This window comes from Acinonyx jubatus, chromosome A3 (assembly GCF_027475565.1).
Source record: "Acinonyx jubatus isolate Ajub_Pintada_27869175 chromosome A3, VMU_Ajub_asm_v1.0, whole genome shotgun sequence".
Lineage (NCBI taxonomy): Eukaryota > Metazoa > Chordata > Mammalia > Carnivora > Felidae > Acinonyx > Acinonyx jubatus.
The window spans coordinates 72502111-72519130 of NC_069388.1; the positions used below are offsets into that span (position 1 = coordinate 72502111).

A 17020-nucleotide genomic window follows, 5' to 3' on the forward strand; every position below is an offset into this window, starting at 1 on the left:
GCACTTCCGCTCCAGCCTCCAGTCGGCTTGCCGCGCGGGAAGCCACGCCTGTTTGTTGCGCTCTTCCGCCCAGTGTCTGCGGGCCACGACAGCAGCATGGCTGGTGCCGAGTTGCGGGCGGCGCTGGATGAGCGGCTCGGCGCCCTGGCCATCCGCACAGAGGTCGTGGAGCACCCGGAGGTGAGGGGCTCCTGCCGGAGGGGTGGGCTCCGCTGCGGGGTCTTGGGCGGGGCCGTGAAGACCAGATGCCCCAGCGGGAATGTGCCGCAGAAGCGACCGTTCTAGGACCTTTCCCGGGTTCCAGAGCACAGGAGGGACCCGACAGGCACATCAAAGGCCTCTCGGGACTAATGTTATCGTGGGAAAACTTGAGTTTTCTCTTGGAGCGACCTGGTCACATTCTGAAAACTAGTGCATCTTAAATTGGTCTGGAATATTGGATCAGTGTGTCCACTTCATGCGTATATAGTTAGCAGGCAATAAACTGTGTAGTGCCTACCATGTTTCAGGCATCCTGCATATAGCAGGACACCAAGCTTATAGAGTTTGGTATTAACATAGTATATTGATGTGAAGATTTGCAAACATTTCACAGAACCAGTGTAACTTGAGTGGTGCAGGGACATAGTTTTTATTCCAGGGCTGAATGACAGCTAATGATAACTAAATACGGTGACCTTTAAAGGGTAGACAAATACAGTGTCTTCAACCTTACACATTTAACATCAAGACTTTTATCATTTTTTCTGACCTTCTCTCCTATATAGTATACGGAACTCTCCCCCTTCTTTACCTGTGCATATTGCCAGCTCTTCTGATGTTGTTAGTCCAGAGTCTCATTGTCTTCCCTGCTCTCCCACTCTCATTGTGGTTTTAGATTTGTAAAGTGGAGGTTGCCACATGGTTTGGATGTAATGGGATGCTAAGGAATAGGAATCTGGGCTGCTATAAACTTTCAGTACCAGAAACTTAAAGAAAAAAATAATCATTTGAGGAATGTGAGGGCTTGGCTAGCACATTGAATAGAGAACTGGCCTAAGAGGTCCTCACAGTAGGGATTGAGGTAGCAAGGTGTGTTATTTGGTAATGGGCTGGAAATGGGTCTCTGCCAGTGACAATCTATGGCATTGAGTATTCCCCTAACCTTGCTGTTTTCACCCAGCAAGCAGAGTACATATAGCTGTGTATATGTGCAGTGTGTACATGCATTGTTTTAAAACTTTTCGTGTGATATTTTACAGGTGTTTACAGTTGAAGAAATGATGCCTCATATCCAGCATTTGAAAGGAGCACATAGTAAGAACTTATTCCTTAAAGACAAGAAGAAAAAAGGCTATTGGCTGGTGACAGTTCTTCATGACAGACAAGTTAATTTAAATGATCTTGCTAAGCAGTTAGGTGTTGGGAGTGGAAATCTTCGGTTTGCTGATGAAACAGCCATGCTAGAAAAACTAAAAGTTGGCCAAGGCTGTGCCACACCTTTGGCACTCTTCTGTGATGATGGAGATGTGAAATTTGTTCTGGATTCTGCTTTTCTGGAAGGTGGACATGAAAAGGTGTACTTTCATCCAATGACCAATGCTGCAACCATGGGATTGAGCCCTGAAGACTTTCTCACATTTGTGAAGAAGACAGGACATGATCCCATAATACTAAATTTTGATAAAAACTAATTGGACTGATATTTAGAATACACTTCTTTCTGAAAGTTGTTTTTCTTATTTTTTATTTATAGAAAGCATTAAAAGTGATAAGAATATTTAGCACCTTTGTTTGGTGACTAATTTTAGGAGGGACATTTCATCTAAAAGGAGCTGCTTTTTAAAATTATCTTTTAAGTAATATACACCCAATGTGGGGCTCAAACTCACAATCTTGAAATCCAGAGTCACATGCTCTACTGACTGAGCCAGCCAGATGCCCTCTAAAAGGAGCTGCTTTTGAAAAGAGGTATTGAGGGGCTCCTGAGTGGTTCAGTCAGTTAAGCATATGATTCTTGATTTCATTTCAGTTCACGATCTCACAGTTCATGGGTTTGAGCCCCATATCATGTTCCGTGCTGACAGCATAAGCCTGCTTGGGATTCTCTCTCCCCTCTCTGCCCCTACTCCTCCCCCCTCCCCACGCCCCATAAATAAATAACTTAAAAAAAAAAATGTATTGAGGTCGTTTTAGCTCAGATTTCACCTCCTATCTCTCCCATGACAACTACTCATTAAAGGAATGGCTTCCACAATTAAGAGTAGATTAACAACAAAATTAAGGTTAGTTTAACTAAGATCAACTATTTTACATCTTTAGGGTGTTTACTGTACTTGAAAAAAGCAACTTGCAAAAACAGCATATAAAATTATACATATATTGTACATAGAGAAAAAATACAGGAATAGATTAAATTATTGATAGTGGTTATCTTTGGGGAATGAGGATTAAGGAAAGATCTGTTTAGTCTTTGAGAGGTTAGAAATGTAAACATACTTGGAACAAGTTTTTTCTGTCCTAAATTTTACTCATTTCCCCCTTCAATTGTGGAGAAACATACTTTTTCACTTGAAACAAAACATTAGTTGAAGGTCTGAGGTAGACTAAACTACGCAAGTAGTCTAGAGATCTCGTCAAGAAAATTTTCACATTTTCCTCCAGTACAATCAAATGGGATAGTCGTGAGGTAATCATATTATCCTGTTTGGTCAGTCAAAAGTAATTTCCATCTGGTAGTGATAGTGTACTCTGTACCAATTTGTGTTACTTAAAGGCAAAATGAGAGTAAAAACTTGTCAGTTCTTGATATATATGATTAGAACTACAAGTTTACTTGTGGCAGAGTTTCTATAAAGAATGAATTTAAGAAATATTTTCCATAAATGATAACTTATTTTAAGGTGCCATGTTACTTTTTACCTACTGTTTACTACATCTCTAAGAGGACATTTTAGGTTGATTTGCACATAAAATGAAGGCTTAATGAATAATAGAGGCAAAGACACTAAGGCAGTTAGTACCGTCCTCATCTTATAGTGACAACAGGCTCAGAAAGACTAACCTGCCCAAGAAAACACAGCTGGGAGCCTTCTCTAACATTTTGCCTCCCAAAGTCTTACATACGTGAAAATGAAATTGCTTCCTGCAATGTATTACTGTATTGACACCTATGTGAAGATTGACAGAACTGATAGATACGATTCTCTTCCTAAACCTCCCATACTCATCCCTGAAAGATTTAGACAGAATCATCTAAACAAAGTTATGGGTTATGTCTGAAAAAAAGTTTTCCAGGGTAAAGGAAAAGGAAAGATAATACTTAGCTAAATTGTATCTTACGATTTTTAAATGATTATTAACCACTTGTTATAAAAATCACCTCTTTGTTTTATTTCTTTTTGTATCAATCAGTTTAAGTGAATGTTAAACCAACTTAATTTTTTTTAGGAGTAATAAAGTTAACTAAAAAGTAATGAAATGTTTTTAAAAAGACAAATCAACCATATGATGGTTTGTTACGAACTGGATTTCTGTGGCTGATAATAGGTATTGTCAAGTAAAAATCACTGCCATTCAACTCCAAATCCCTTAGTAGCATTACTTTTAAAGGAAATGTTACAGCTTTTGTATTATTTGATTTGGTATTTAATAACAGTTGTAAGTACAATGGCAAACATTGAAAGAGAACCCTTAGAAATGAAAAAGACAATTTAAAATCAGGTTTTGTTAAAGGGTGCTGTTATAAGTGCAACTTTATCCATAAGCATTCCTTTTAAGGCATTTTCATTGTTGTCCCAATATCTCAACATGTACATCAAGGTTTATATCACAAAATGGGCTCATTTTGTATTACTCATTCAAGGCTTAAAGAAAAAATACATCTCAGGACTAAGTGAAGCAGAAAAAAACACAAAAATTCACTTTTCTCATAAAAAGTCACTTAAAACACAAAGTCATTTAGCATACATTATTACTCCTCATTGTAATTCCAGATTTGGTACAGTATCTTTTTCACTTCCTGACATAAACTGTTAAGACAGTGCAGGCTCTAATACTTCATTTGTGAGGTGGCTGCAATTCTGTAATATGCACAGTGATTTTTTAATAGGCTCTTACCATGCCTTGCATGAAAGGTGCTACATACAAACCTGTTACGTGAACTCTTTGGTAACCACCAGTTCAAAACGTGGACCAAACATTTCCACATGGCCAGATCTGAAGCACTTTATTGGAGCTCTTTGCCGAAGCTATTACCCTGTATATTAATTTTTCAGTTTCCTAAGGGGTTAGGTGTTGATTTAGAAGACAGCCAGATAAAAGCATGTCAGGCCCCCTTAAGTTTCTAGGTGGCCAAACATTTTGTTTGGTAGAAGCAGTTTAAGGGAAAAGAGTGACCTCCTAGTAAGTTTGCTTCTGAATCTTTTGGAGAAAGTAAGGTATTCATGAGGTTATTATCTAGTCCTTCCTTGAAATGGTATGAAAAAGGTTATGAATATAATTGAGAATATTCCTACTTTTGCGGTCTTAAGTATTTCCTTGGTTGTCTCTAACTGCACTTTCTCAGGGTCAGCATACTGAGTCTCAGTACTATATAGGCTGTCCCTAAGCATTTTCTGCATGAAGCAATAATGTGCTGCTTAAATCAACAGGTTCTCTATTTTAGGACATTAGTGTTCTGGAGAGGTCAAGCTGTGGTATGATTCATCTCACTGGGCAAACTCCTACTCATTAAATTCCAACTTTTAGAAACTGTCCTGGGATGTGTCCTAGTTGTGCAAATTAGATGCTAGTTAATATAAATCTAAGTTACCCACTTACTGTATTTAGCTAAAACATAACTTCTATATTTACTTTCAATTTATCCACCTAAAAATGAATTTACATTTTTTACATGCAAGTATCTCTAGACTGCCATGATGCCCATTATCAATTTGATACTTGTATCTAGGGAGTCACAATGGAGAGAGATGTTTCAAAGTCTAGAGATTAAGTTTTAAATATGTCTGTTGTGCAATATTTGTATTTTAGTAAGAATCCTTTGTATTTACATTTACATAGCACCTTTCATCCAAGAGTTTACAGCATTATTTGGCGGCAAAACCTAAGTTAATGGTGGCATTAAGATAAGTCCAAGTTCTCTAAATTCCTTTTTAATTTCTGGTCAACTATACATGCTGCCTTTCTTTTCATTAGTAAGTCTTTCTGAAAGTAGACTATGAACACAATACTGCTACTGGCCTACCAAAAACAGAGAGGGAAAGGGATAGAGAGTGGGAAAGAGAGAGAGAGGGAAGGAGAGAATGGGGTGGGGGGGAGAGAACATACACATTTCTCACAGTTACTAGGTTAGTGATGAAACACACAGTTCCTAAACCACACACTATGAATATGGAGTTGTTCCAAAAAGATTTTTTAGAGCTGGTAATGAGAGCCTAAGAAGTACACTGTTAAAATAAAAAAGTCACTATCTTTCTCATTTCAGACCTTTAAGATTATTCTGATATTTATGTTAAATAATGAATTTGCATTAATAAGTATCAATGCCTTTTTTGATTTCATAAGAAAATAAAACTGTGATATAAAATTGGAGCTACAAAAAAACTGATGTTTCCCTGGGTTAACTAAATCTACTTTTTTTGTGCTTCTTTCAAATGTTTAAGGTAACAAATGCATACAAATATTTCAAAAGTACCAATAACAGTTACCAACTTTAATGCAATATTATAAAGGACAAAAACAGAAAAGTTCTTATTAATATGTGATAACCTTAAAAATAAATGAGTTCCTGGCAAAATGCAGATCATAGTAAATTATTTACATTTTTTTTTGCCATAAGAAAACTTCTTAAGCAATAGTCAGCTCTCATGTTAAAAAAACAAACACACATATATAACCCAATACTAAAGAAGGGAAATGAATTAAAACACAACAGTTTTATCTTGGGAATGCAATTTGCTGGAAAACCACCTTACTAAAAAAGTTTCAGAAAAACACTCTCTTTAATTACCTTGGATTGTGAATGCTTAGTGTTGCTTAATGAGGAATATGGAAATATTAATATTACTGTAAATTTTTTATAACTCCTATTTTTCAGATTTATCTTATAAACTGAATTTCTTTTGCAGTGCATCAAAATAATTAGTTAAAAAAAAAAAAAGAATACCAACACATGCAGTCTGCTAATCAAATAAGGCTCTGACATGCCAAAACAATGTTCTCTGTATCTTGATATATAGTACATTCCACAACATACAGCATTTTAGATTTACACAACTAAATATAAATGGCTAGATTCTGGCTAATACTTAGCAGAAGCATTAAGCAAACATGGATAAATTCATAAACAAATGACGAAAGAAGTAGATTGTTCTTGGAGTACTTCTTGAAACCTTAAAACACTTGGTCCTTAGAGAGAGAACATCCTTTATTCAGTAGATCTTAACAATACAATGTATAGTAAGTCCTAAAACCTTCTAAAAATTTTGGCAGTTGACTCCAGTAGTGCTCCTTGATTCAAGGAAGGAATGAAGGTTTTGTATTTCTTGCCTGCTCTAGTCACGAAGGATTGTTTAAAGTCTCCTTAAAGATTTTTAAAATGATTCCTATAGTTGGGTGTCTTGTTACTTCAGAAATAAAGGCTTCACACTGAGAAACTGAAGGACACTTTTCTCTCTGTATTTAGTTGGAAGGTAGAAAGAAGAAAGAAAATGTAAGAAAAGCTTGAAGATAAGAGAGATATAAAATACAGAGCAGGCACTATACGAACAACATGCACCAGATAGGTCTTCTATAGAAATGAGAGAGTGACAGAAAGAGACAATTTTTCTTTGAGTGGCTCTTCACAGAAAAGGTACGTAATTTACTGTTTATTCTCAATTATCAAGAACATTGTGGGGGGTGGGGGGGGGAGTGGATTCCTATAAAAGAAAATAAAAACAACTTCAAATTAAAAAAGGAATTCCGAAAACATTTACTAGTAAAATTAAATTTAAATTAAGAAAAAAAAATAAAAATAATTTTTAAAGGTTTGTTTCCTGCACTGATAGGCAAAAGCTTACATCAATCAATAAATCTTCCTCAACTAGTAAGTAGGACAGAAAGTCATGAATTAAGCAAGCAATATTTACATCTGTTAGTGCAATGTGCACTTGTTCTTGTACGTAACACGGTTAGTTTGTATAAATGAGACAGACTAATCTCATTTACATTGTAAGGAAGAAACTCACCACTTGGCCCACATGTCATGTAGTGGGTAATAGAATTAGGAGCTTTGTTGCTCCCTAGACCTGCTTTTTGAATTTCTGCTTTCTTGTACTTTGTCCACATCTGCAGGAGAAAAGCATTTCATGTTATTTAATCAAAGGTTAAACATAATATAATTCATGAAGATAAGAAACTAATGAGCTCTTGTTGAGTAGGGCAAGAAGAAAGAATCTAACTGGGAAATTTATTAATATTATAGACATCTTATTACATAAAGACTGATTGTTATAGTTTAAAAGCCAGAAATAATATACTTGTGTCCTCTTACTATGTTTATTCACTAAATAGTCACAAATAGTTTTAAAGTAAAAAATAATCTTGCATGCAGCCACAGAGACATCCACAATGAAGTATTTATTTACTGAGAAAACCAGGTCTTAAGGCAAATTTTATAGGCAAATAATATACCTACTTTCACTGTTACAGCTAAAGTTGTTTTGGTCAAAGGGAACCCAATACCTAACAATGTCAGTTTACAATGTCAGACAAATAATAAGGGTATAATTTCTAGAAACCCAGGCCAGGAATGTGAATGCCATGCAGTTTCATCTAAAATCAGGGTAGTGAATCTCCAAATAGTTTTCCAAATAACCCTTTATGAATCATAAGATATTTATGAGATGTCTTAGAGGAAGAAAGTACAGCTGCTCAACTGGGTCAGAGTTGCTTCATTTTTATCTTAAAAAAAAAATTAAAAGTTACAATATTGGTGCTTCTTTGTAAGACTCATAGCAAGTAGTATGTTGATTTCTTACAGCATGGGAAATGCTGGCTGAATACTATTTCTAAGGTTCTTCCCATGCTAAAAATTTGATTCCAAGCGCTATGCTAGTGTTTTGAAAAAATTTTAGGCCTCCACAACTGGTGGTAGTCTCTAGAGGAAGTGTAGCCTGTATTCTCAAAATCCTCAAAACCTATGGACATGGTATGGACCTGTCTTACAGTACAATGTATATGTTCCTTTTGAAAACATGTTATAATATAAATTATAAACTATAGCCATTTGTTTGTATTGGAAATACTTCTTTCTGGTAAGTCTAATTTTGTAAAATAATCACAATTTTATGATATAACAATTTCTGTATTTTGCATAAATAAATTTAATATTTCAAATTTAAAGTGCATGGCCAGATATATAATATCTAAAGAGTTGAAATGGTGATGAAATAATTCTTGGCTCAAAGTGGAAAAGTAGTAACACTAATTATTCCATTTTAATCTACTTGGCTCCAATCTAATCTCACTTATATTTACCGTTAAGTTTTATTATTAGGTTATTAATAGGTTATAAAAAAGAGATGCCAAAAACATTTTTAATGTTAGGACTGACTGTGAAACAACCAGCAATAAAACAGACGGATGTATTCATGGAAAAAGTATATTAGGTGGTAGTAAAAAATATGAAAATTTTCTGATTGGAGAGGGCCTACTCCCCACAATGACCTTTTGTAAGTACAAGAGAATAGTTTAATTTACAAAGGATACAAATTTCATTATGCAAAGATTCTTTACAGATTCTATTTCCACGGCCCAATTAATAACCATAATAATTTAATATAACAACATGTATGAAATAGTAATCCCCCTCACCCCCATTTAGAAAGTTACATTTCAAAGCATTTCTTCCAGATGCCAGGCTGAGTTATTAGCAGTAATATTTAGGCTGAATCAAAATGTCAAAAACATTCCAGAGAAAGAGCTAAGGTATACTTCTCTCCAGAAGTAAGTGAATCAAGTACGTGTTTTGTTTTGTTTTGTAAAATTCTGGGAGTTAGAGATTCAAGTTTAGCTTATTTTACTTTAAAAGTGTTTTGACCACAGCAAGATAATTTTAAAGTTTATTGACACTTAAGTCAGAATTATGAAATATTTTATCTTATATGGTTATTTTTTTAGCTAAAAGTTTATATTTATTTTTAGTTCTAAAATTTGTTCCACTAAAAACACACTTGTTTATTTAAATAGTTACAAATTCTAACATTAATTTTATTTTAGCACAATGTACTCTTTTAAGAAATTATTTTAAGGACAGACATGTAATTTAATAGATTATTGAAGCAACAATCTTTACTACTTTGTAAACTTGCTATCCTTTTTGAACAGAAGTAAAAATGCAAATTTTCAATACACTATTATTTATTTCTTTTACCCTATAAAAAAAGAACTGGCAAAACTAATATATTAATTGATTCCAATTTAAAAAGTCATCTTGAAGGAAAGATGGTCTTTGAGCTCTTACACTTAACAGATGAAGGAAAGTGAAGAGAAGAAACACAATTAATACAAATGCTCCTAGTCACTGTGTAAGTAACAGGTAAATTTGATGGGGTTTTTAAAGAATTACACTCAATTTATGAGTTAACAACAATGTTTTAAATCTGAACAAGTTTATAAATATGGGCAGTAGTTAACATTTGCTACAAAAGTGTTAAGGGAGTGACTATTTCTTTGAAAATAAAACAGGAGGACAGAAGACATAGTTAAATGGCAAAAGAAAATGACATCTTTTTACGTATTTTCCTTAATGCTGTACATGTGCAATGTGAAGTGCACATTTGGGGGGGAGAAGGAGTGAAAAGAACAGCGAGGGAAGAGGAGCAAAGAGGAGGGAAGGAGAAAATGAACGTTCCTTTTTGGGACTAACAAAGTAAATATGACTTGGAAATGCCTTCTTGGTAATTATAGCATGCAACTATTTTAATATGCTTCCAAGGTATCAAAGTAACAATCTCTTATCAGGTGACAAGAAATGAGAAAGAGGAGCATGTATTGTTAAGGATTTTAAAGTTCATGCAAAAATGTACAATGTAATTAATATTTCATGCAGGCTTTGGTGTGGTTACACTTTCATATTTATATACATGCCGTCATGTACAAATGAACACTATGCCACAATTTAAAAATAAAAATATAAGCCTAGCCAAATGATACTTTTCAACAGCAGCTCTTCAAATCAGATTAGAGAAGCACAGTGCATATCAAGTAACATCAGTATTATATTGTGCAGTTTTGATCATACACAACCATATTCATACCAAACAGTCTGATTATCCTCAGAAACCAACAATGCAGATTCTGTGTCATCAGGATAGAGGCATGCAGTAGTGATAAGATTATTGCTATCTGCAGAAGACTGTAGGTTACTGTTACTAGGGTTCTGATTATCAGAAAACTGTTCATTATCTTTCTTTGCAGCTTTATCCAAAATGGCAGAAGCCTGGTCAGTTACTCTGGCGATTGGCCTGGGAGGTAACCCACTTATGTTACTAACTAGTTCTGTATTCAGAGATAAAAATGGCTGAGATGGATTAGCCATAGTAAATGACTCTACGCTATCTTTAGCTGATATTCCAAATGCATCATTAGACATATTAATAATGGCAAAGGTTTCGTTTAGAAAATGTGACTTTTCTGTTCTTGAGTTTCTAGCCTGGGCATATAGCGACTTGGGCTTATCTGGAGCTGAATTGTTTTGTGCATGAGAACCCACAGCATGGGTTGTACTGTGAGGTGCATGAGAGGACCACTGGAGTAAATGGTACTCACGAGATGCTGCAGAGATGTTGCTATCAGCAGTAGCTGGTGGAGAATCAACTGATATAGGTAGTCTACTGTCCTTGGTCAGAAAATCATGGATGCTTGTCCTTCGAGTAGTTCCTTCAGCAGTAGAGATCACACTGCTTGCACGAGGTAAAGTGGCATAAGGATTACTATCTTTTGATTGTCGTGACAGAGAAGTTTCTTTCACTAATTTTATCTTTCCTTGAGTGCCTAAGGTAGGTTTTCCTGGAGAGCTAATGAAGTAGGCATCTTCAGTCTTTCGAGGACTGGGTCTCATAAATTGTTCAGGCTTACTTGTCCGTCTATCATAGAAGTCTCCTGGGGTTTTTCCACTTACTGACCTGGCCAGACCACAGCTAACTGGTTTGTTTTTTCCCAAAAAGTCAGAAGAGACAGACAAACTTTTCATTACTTCATCTAAAAGATTCTCTTGACTTGAGGACTTTATCTGTTAAAAAAGATACCACAGCAGATTAGTGAATGCAGCCAAGCTTTTACTTTCCTGATATATTACACTGTGTGATATAAAATTGCTAGTATCTCTTTATAAACATGTCTTGATAGAAGCTCTATAGTTCAAAGAATTTTAACTTGTAGTGTCCATCTAAATGAATGTTACCATAGACAAAACTAACCTGTATTGAGGTAAGCTTGTTGCTTTCTTCCAAAAACTGTTGTAGAGTAACAACTTCACTTCCAGGAGAACCAGTTTTGATCTTGTGATGTGCTCGACTCTCTAACGTTTCAGGCATTTTGTGCTGGAGCATTGGACTTGATCTTGTCTGTCTTTTCAAGTATTGGATTGGACTGCTACCACTGCTGGACCAAGCTTCATGATCATGAAGCAGGCTAAATTCTCCACTGCTGTGGCTCTGTGGCCTGCTTTGGATATTAACTGCACCTGCTTTTGGAGTAAATGCTGTGTTAAGAGTTTGGTAACAGAAATGAGATTAAAACTATATAAGTAATCACATTTGTGGACTGGATTCTTATGAATAGCTAAACTGACTTTCAAATTTCATTTAGATATGCTTACTAAACTGTGTTCATCTTTCAACAGTCTAACACTATCTACCACAGTCTATTTTGTTAAATTGACAGACAGTAGTTCCACAAGGACAAATACTTGCTTTTACCACTACACCCAGAGCCAAACATATGACGCAGGCACTCATTACATTTGATGAGTAAGTGAATAAAAAAATAATACATTTTTTCATTTTTATTAAAAAACATTTTTTTTAATGCTTATTTATTTTTGAGACAGAGCGCGAGCAGAGGAGGGGCAGAGAGAGTCACAGAATCCAAAGCAGGCTGCAGGCTCCGGCCTGTCAGCACAAGCCCAACATGGAGCTCGAACCCACAAACCATGAAATCATGACCTGAGCTGAAGATGGATGCCCAACTGACCAAGCCACCCAGGTGCCCCAATAATACATTTTAAAAACTCAGTTCAAGTCACTGTAAAACACCTCACAAGTTAGAACAAAACAGGATGATATGATTTTTAAATTACATCAAAATGTTAAAACCAGAATAAAAATTCAGAGGTTAAAAATTCGAATTCCTTGCCTCTCTATGAAATCTTCATTCTTTACTTGAAGCTTCCTCATTCATCCTAAATGAATAACCTTAAATAAATTTTTTTTTAATTGAAACAGCAGGCATATATAAAGGAAAATCAATGGAGATATGATATAGTTACTTAGCAAATTCCAGTAAAAATATAAAGTCAAATATGTTTTATTTTATTCTTTAATGTCTGAATCATCTGATTGTTCCTGCTTTACACTGTTGGTATGGTGGCTATGTAGTCTTAAAAAACTCAACTGAGGGGTACCTGGGTGACTCAGTTTAGCATCCAACTTTGGCTTGGGTCATGATCTTATGGTCTGTGGGTTCGAGTCCCACCTCTGGCTCTGTGCTAACTGCTCAGAGCCTGGAGCCTGCAGCAGATTCTGTCTCTCCCTCTATCTCTCCCCCTCCCCCACTCATGCCCGTGCTCACTCTCTCTCTCAAAAATAAAAAAAACTAAAAAAAAAAAAAAAAAAGGCTCAACTGAGGTTAAGCAACTGTATAGAATGCAAATTACTAGTTCTGGAAAAAAAACTCCCTAATGTTTATGTTATTCCTTCGATTCTAAATGACAGCAAACTGTATAGATATATCAAGATGGACAACACAACTAATAATACAAAGTAAAGTGGGTCACGAAAGAATTTGGCTCAAGTTATGTAACATTTTACAAAAAAAAGATTTCCTTGAATTTTCAAATCAGAAAAGAAATACTTCAGTTTTCAGACTGTATTCTTCTACTACATATAAGAATATGATTATAAAAATGAAAAGATAATCCCTTCTTGAGATCAGATTTTTCAGACCACTACAACAGAGTCATAGCATTAACGATAAAATTACAACTGAGACAAAATGATTTTATAATAAAAAAAGCAGGGGCGCCTAGGTGGCTCAGTTGGTTAAAAGCATCTGACTTTGGCTCAGGTCATGATCTCATGGATGGAGCCTACTTCTCCGTCTCTGCTTCTCCCCCTCTCCCACTCATGCTCTCTCTCTCTCAAAAATATAAATAAACATTAAAAAATTTATAATACAAAAAGCAACAGAACACATGCACTCATTATAATGGGACAATTCTGGACTGTAGAGAATACTTTAACCAACTTTTATAATCAATTAAACAATTCCAGAATCTGAGTAGGCAGTATACCTTTAAGGAAAAAAGTATTAGTCAAAGCCTCTAGACATTTACATAAAACCTCACCTTGGAATGCATATTAAAAAATTAATTTAAAAAATCTTGCATTCTTGGGGCGCCTGGGTGGCGCAGTCGGTTAAGTGTCCGACTTCAGCCAGGTCACGATCTCACGGTCCGTGAGTTCGAGCCCCGCGTCAGGCTCTGGGCTGATGGCTCAGAGCCTGGAGCCTGTTTCCGATTCTGTGTCTCCCTCTCTGTCTGCCCCTCCCCCGTTCATGCTCTGTCTCTCTCTGTCCCAAAAATAAATAAACGTTGAAAAAAAAAATTAAAAAAAAAAATTCTAAAAAATCTTGCATTCTTTATAGAAGCTATGTGCATCCATCTGGGTCTTGTTCTACACACACACATTTGTTTTCTTAAATTAAAAAAAAATTATTTCCCCCTATTTCATGAATAAATAAAGCTGAAAGTATTTCTAAAGCACCTTCTATAGAGTTCAATGTACATGCATCATGAGAAAATTAAGGACAACCATTTTCATGACGAAGACAAAACATAAGAAAAATAAGGACCTACAGATATTTTTGAAGTTAAAGATGCCATAAAAACATTTTATCTGTGAAGATGAAAAATGGAAACCAAAATAACTGCTCCTGTTTTTACATTTATATACATGGTATACAATGTATCACAATGCTAAGTATAAAATGTTCTAAGGAACTATGTTCCAAACATAGATGATTTGGATTTCATACTTTACCCCAGAAACTTCATCGATCTTCTATTATAAAATCTGGAAATGGATGGACAATATTAGTAAATTTACCTACAGCGTACCTTTGACTTCATGGAGTGAAGCATTATTATTACTATTGCTAGTGGATGTTCTGCTACTATCAAGGCTGGCTGGTCTTGAAGCTAAATGAAAAAATCAGGAGACAGTGTGATAAACTTCCAGCTAATGACATTGAACTTTACATTCTGATCACAGAATGCTTTGAGGAAGCAATCATGCATACTTTCACAGGCTAAGCATGCCCACAGAATTGAATCTTACAGATTAGAGAAGAAAGGCATTTACAGATAGTTCAGTTAGACACTTTAGAATAAGACATTTCTGAAACACTGAGATTCAAAGAAAAGAAAAGAAAATATATATTTAGATTTGGAAATGTTTTCTAGATGGATACCAGAACTGTTTGAATAGGGTGACACGCCAAAAAAAAAAAAAAAAAGTGCTAATGATTAGGTCACTAACAACAGATCAGAAAAGGAACCCTGCACACTACAGAAATACCATGAACAGGAGGAACATGAGCATCTGCAGTTGATGTCCTGTATTCTTACCCGCACAAGGGAAAACAACTGCACAGTTAACACAACCCTACCCTGTTTCTTAAAATCTTGCTTACATATGAAATCCCCTGAACATGTTATCCATTTATTATTAATAATTTAGTTTGGCAAGATACGACTTTGCAGATCTCTCCAGAAACTTAACAATATGATATACTCAACACCGCAGAAAATGTGGTTTCAGAAGAGTTCATCCCTTTACCTAAGTATTTTTAAAACCAATAGTAAAATGTGTTTCTCATAACTTTAACCTTATAGCATAATGGCAACAAAATTACATTTAAGCATTGTGCAGGTATATTTTATAAATGACCTTGACCAAAACAGAGACTACCTAGATGAAGCAACAACCTCCAGAGGGGCAAAAGGGAGTATTAGGTTTTGAAGAAATGGCAGAAGAAGCTATGAGATGCAGGTTAGAGAACACATGCTTGCCGGCAACGCAACATTCACCAAATTGATGCGAAAGTCTTAGCATTCCCATTCTGTATGTAACATGTGCTCTCTAAATAAAGTTTATATCTTACCATGAACTCTTGATCCCGTACTAGAATCATCACTAATACCTTGTGGACTTATGTCTTCAAAGGATGTAGTATCTACATAAAATAACAAAATGGATATAAAAATATTTTTAAACAAACAAAAAAAACCCTTATAAAATTTCCCTTATACAGTTATGGATACTGTTTTTCAAGCACATATAATACATCTTGGTTTAACATATTTCATAGACTCAACCAGAAACTGGAACTAGGAATAAGAACAGAATGGCTGTGATGAAAGTTGACTCGCTTAGGGAAAACACCAGTAGCAGTGAAACAATCTCCCCAAGGACCCTGCAAAGCAAATCAAGAGCCTGGGCTGTTCTACGTGGTTCTCTCTGTTTAAAGTTTTAGTGTTTTTAGTTGTTTTTTTTTGTGTTTGTTTTTAAGCTCCTATCATCACTTTTTCCCTTTCTCACTTTTTACATGGTTTACTTTTCCTTTCCTTGTTAGTTCACAAGCTGTTTATTATGAAAGGCCTAGGAAAGATTTTAATTATTTGTAAGATGTTTTAAATTTTTGAAATGAAGTGAAATTGAAAATTCTCTCAAATTAAATCGATTGTTTTGATAATTATTTCAGGTTGTTGCTGCCAAAAAAGTACACATGGGAAAGTCAAATTAAAATTCCTGTTGCCAACAGTTACACCACAGTGCAAAGAGCAGACGGCCTATACCTTTATTATTAACCAACTGCTTGGATCTGAAGCCTGTAGAAGAGTTGACAGTTGAAAAGTTGATGGCTGTAGTAGAGAAGGCCATAGCTCCCAATTCTTTTCTCCTTTTACCCGTTGAAATATCATCAGGAACCTCCAAATTCTCAGTACTACCTGTCCACTGTCCTCCTGCTAGGACCATGGACTGCACCAGGTCATTCATGGCTGGGATGCAAATGAAAGCAAATGAATCAGCATGGTTAATGTATCTGCTTTTATTCCTATCTTGTATTATAAATGATCTGGTTTTTGTCTATGGATTAATGCAAGTGAACATCGAAAACTATAACCACAAGGTCACTCAAATTATGACATGCATTCAGCTGAATGAAATGAGTAGGCCAAAGGCTGATAAATTTCAGTCAATATTTTTATCCCACCTCCACCCCCTTTAAAGATAGGAAAAGGAATTTTACTCTGTACAACTGCCATGCTTTTGCGCAGTGATGTGCAAATATAATTAGAAGCCTTCATAATGTGGTTTTGTGATGACAGAAATGGAATGAATAAAGGTAAGATGGAGAGCAGTTCTTATACAGCATCATTATTGAAAATGACAAAGAGTCCTTGGTCAGAGCAGGTTACTGAAGAAATCATTCATTTTGTGAATCAAGTAAGTATACCATTCAATAAAAACCTGAAAGAAATGATATCCAAAGTGACAGACATTTAATGTGATTATGTAATTACCCATTCTTCTTAAAAAAATAAAACTAGAGTATTAATATATAAAGAATGACAAACGTTTTCAAGGGTTACAGGCCATTTTATTTATTTATTTAATTTACTTCATTAAGAAAATAAAGTCCTAATGCTAAAGGTTTTGTTATATTTTAAGTAAATTTCTTTGGGAAAAAAATTTCTATGGCATAGAAAATTAAA

The 17020-nt window shown here is 35.2% G+C and overlaps 2 protein-coding genes across 8 annotated transcripts in view; one reads left to right on the plus strand and one right to left on the minus strand.

Moving 5' to 3' along the window:
* On the plus strand, nucleotides 1–1766 carry LOC106976760 (prolyl-tRNA synthetase associated domain-containing protein 1). Its single transcript, XM_027072428.2, has 2 exons — nucleotides 1–180; nucleotides 1242–1766. The coding sequence occupies exons 1-2, from the start codon at nucleotides 97–99 to the stop codon at nucleotides 1671–1673; spliced, it is 516 nt and encodes a 171-aa protein (XP_026928229.1). The 5' UTR covers nucleotides 1–96; the 3' UTR covers nucleotides 1674–1766.
* A 1838-nt stretch (nucleotides 1767–3604) lies between these two features.
* The window catches only part of CCDC88A (coiled-coil domain containing 88A), a 134635-nt gene continuing 121219 nt past the window's right edge, over nucleotides 3605–17020 (minus strand). For 2 of the 7 annotated variants that reach the window (XM_027072426.2, XM_015074216.3), the window contains 7 exons: nucleotides 16100–16303; nucleotides 15406–15477; nucleotides 14360–14440; nucleotides 11442–11710; nucleotides 10792–11254; nucleotides 7209–7308; nucleotides 3605–6654 (listed from right to left, as the gene is read on the minus strand). In XM_027072426.2, coding sequence (XP_026928227.1) covers nucleotides 7244–7308; nucleotides 10792–11254; nucleotides 11442–11710; nucleotides 14360–14440; nucleotides 15406–15477; nucleotides 16100–16303 — 1154 coding nt within the window. In that variant the 3' untranslated portion in view covers nucleotides 3605–6654; nucleotides 7209–7243. Of the gene's footprint in view, nucleotides 6655–6676; nucleotides 6900–7208; nucleotides 7309–10791; nucleotides 11255–11441; nucleotides 11711–14359; nucleotides 14441–15405; nucleotides 15478–16099; nucleotides 16304–17020 lie in introns of those variants that run through there. The other 5 variants (XM_027072424.2, XM_027072423.2, XM_027072427.2 and 2 more) reach the window with 5 other exon arrangements.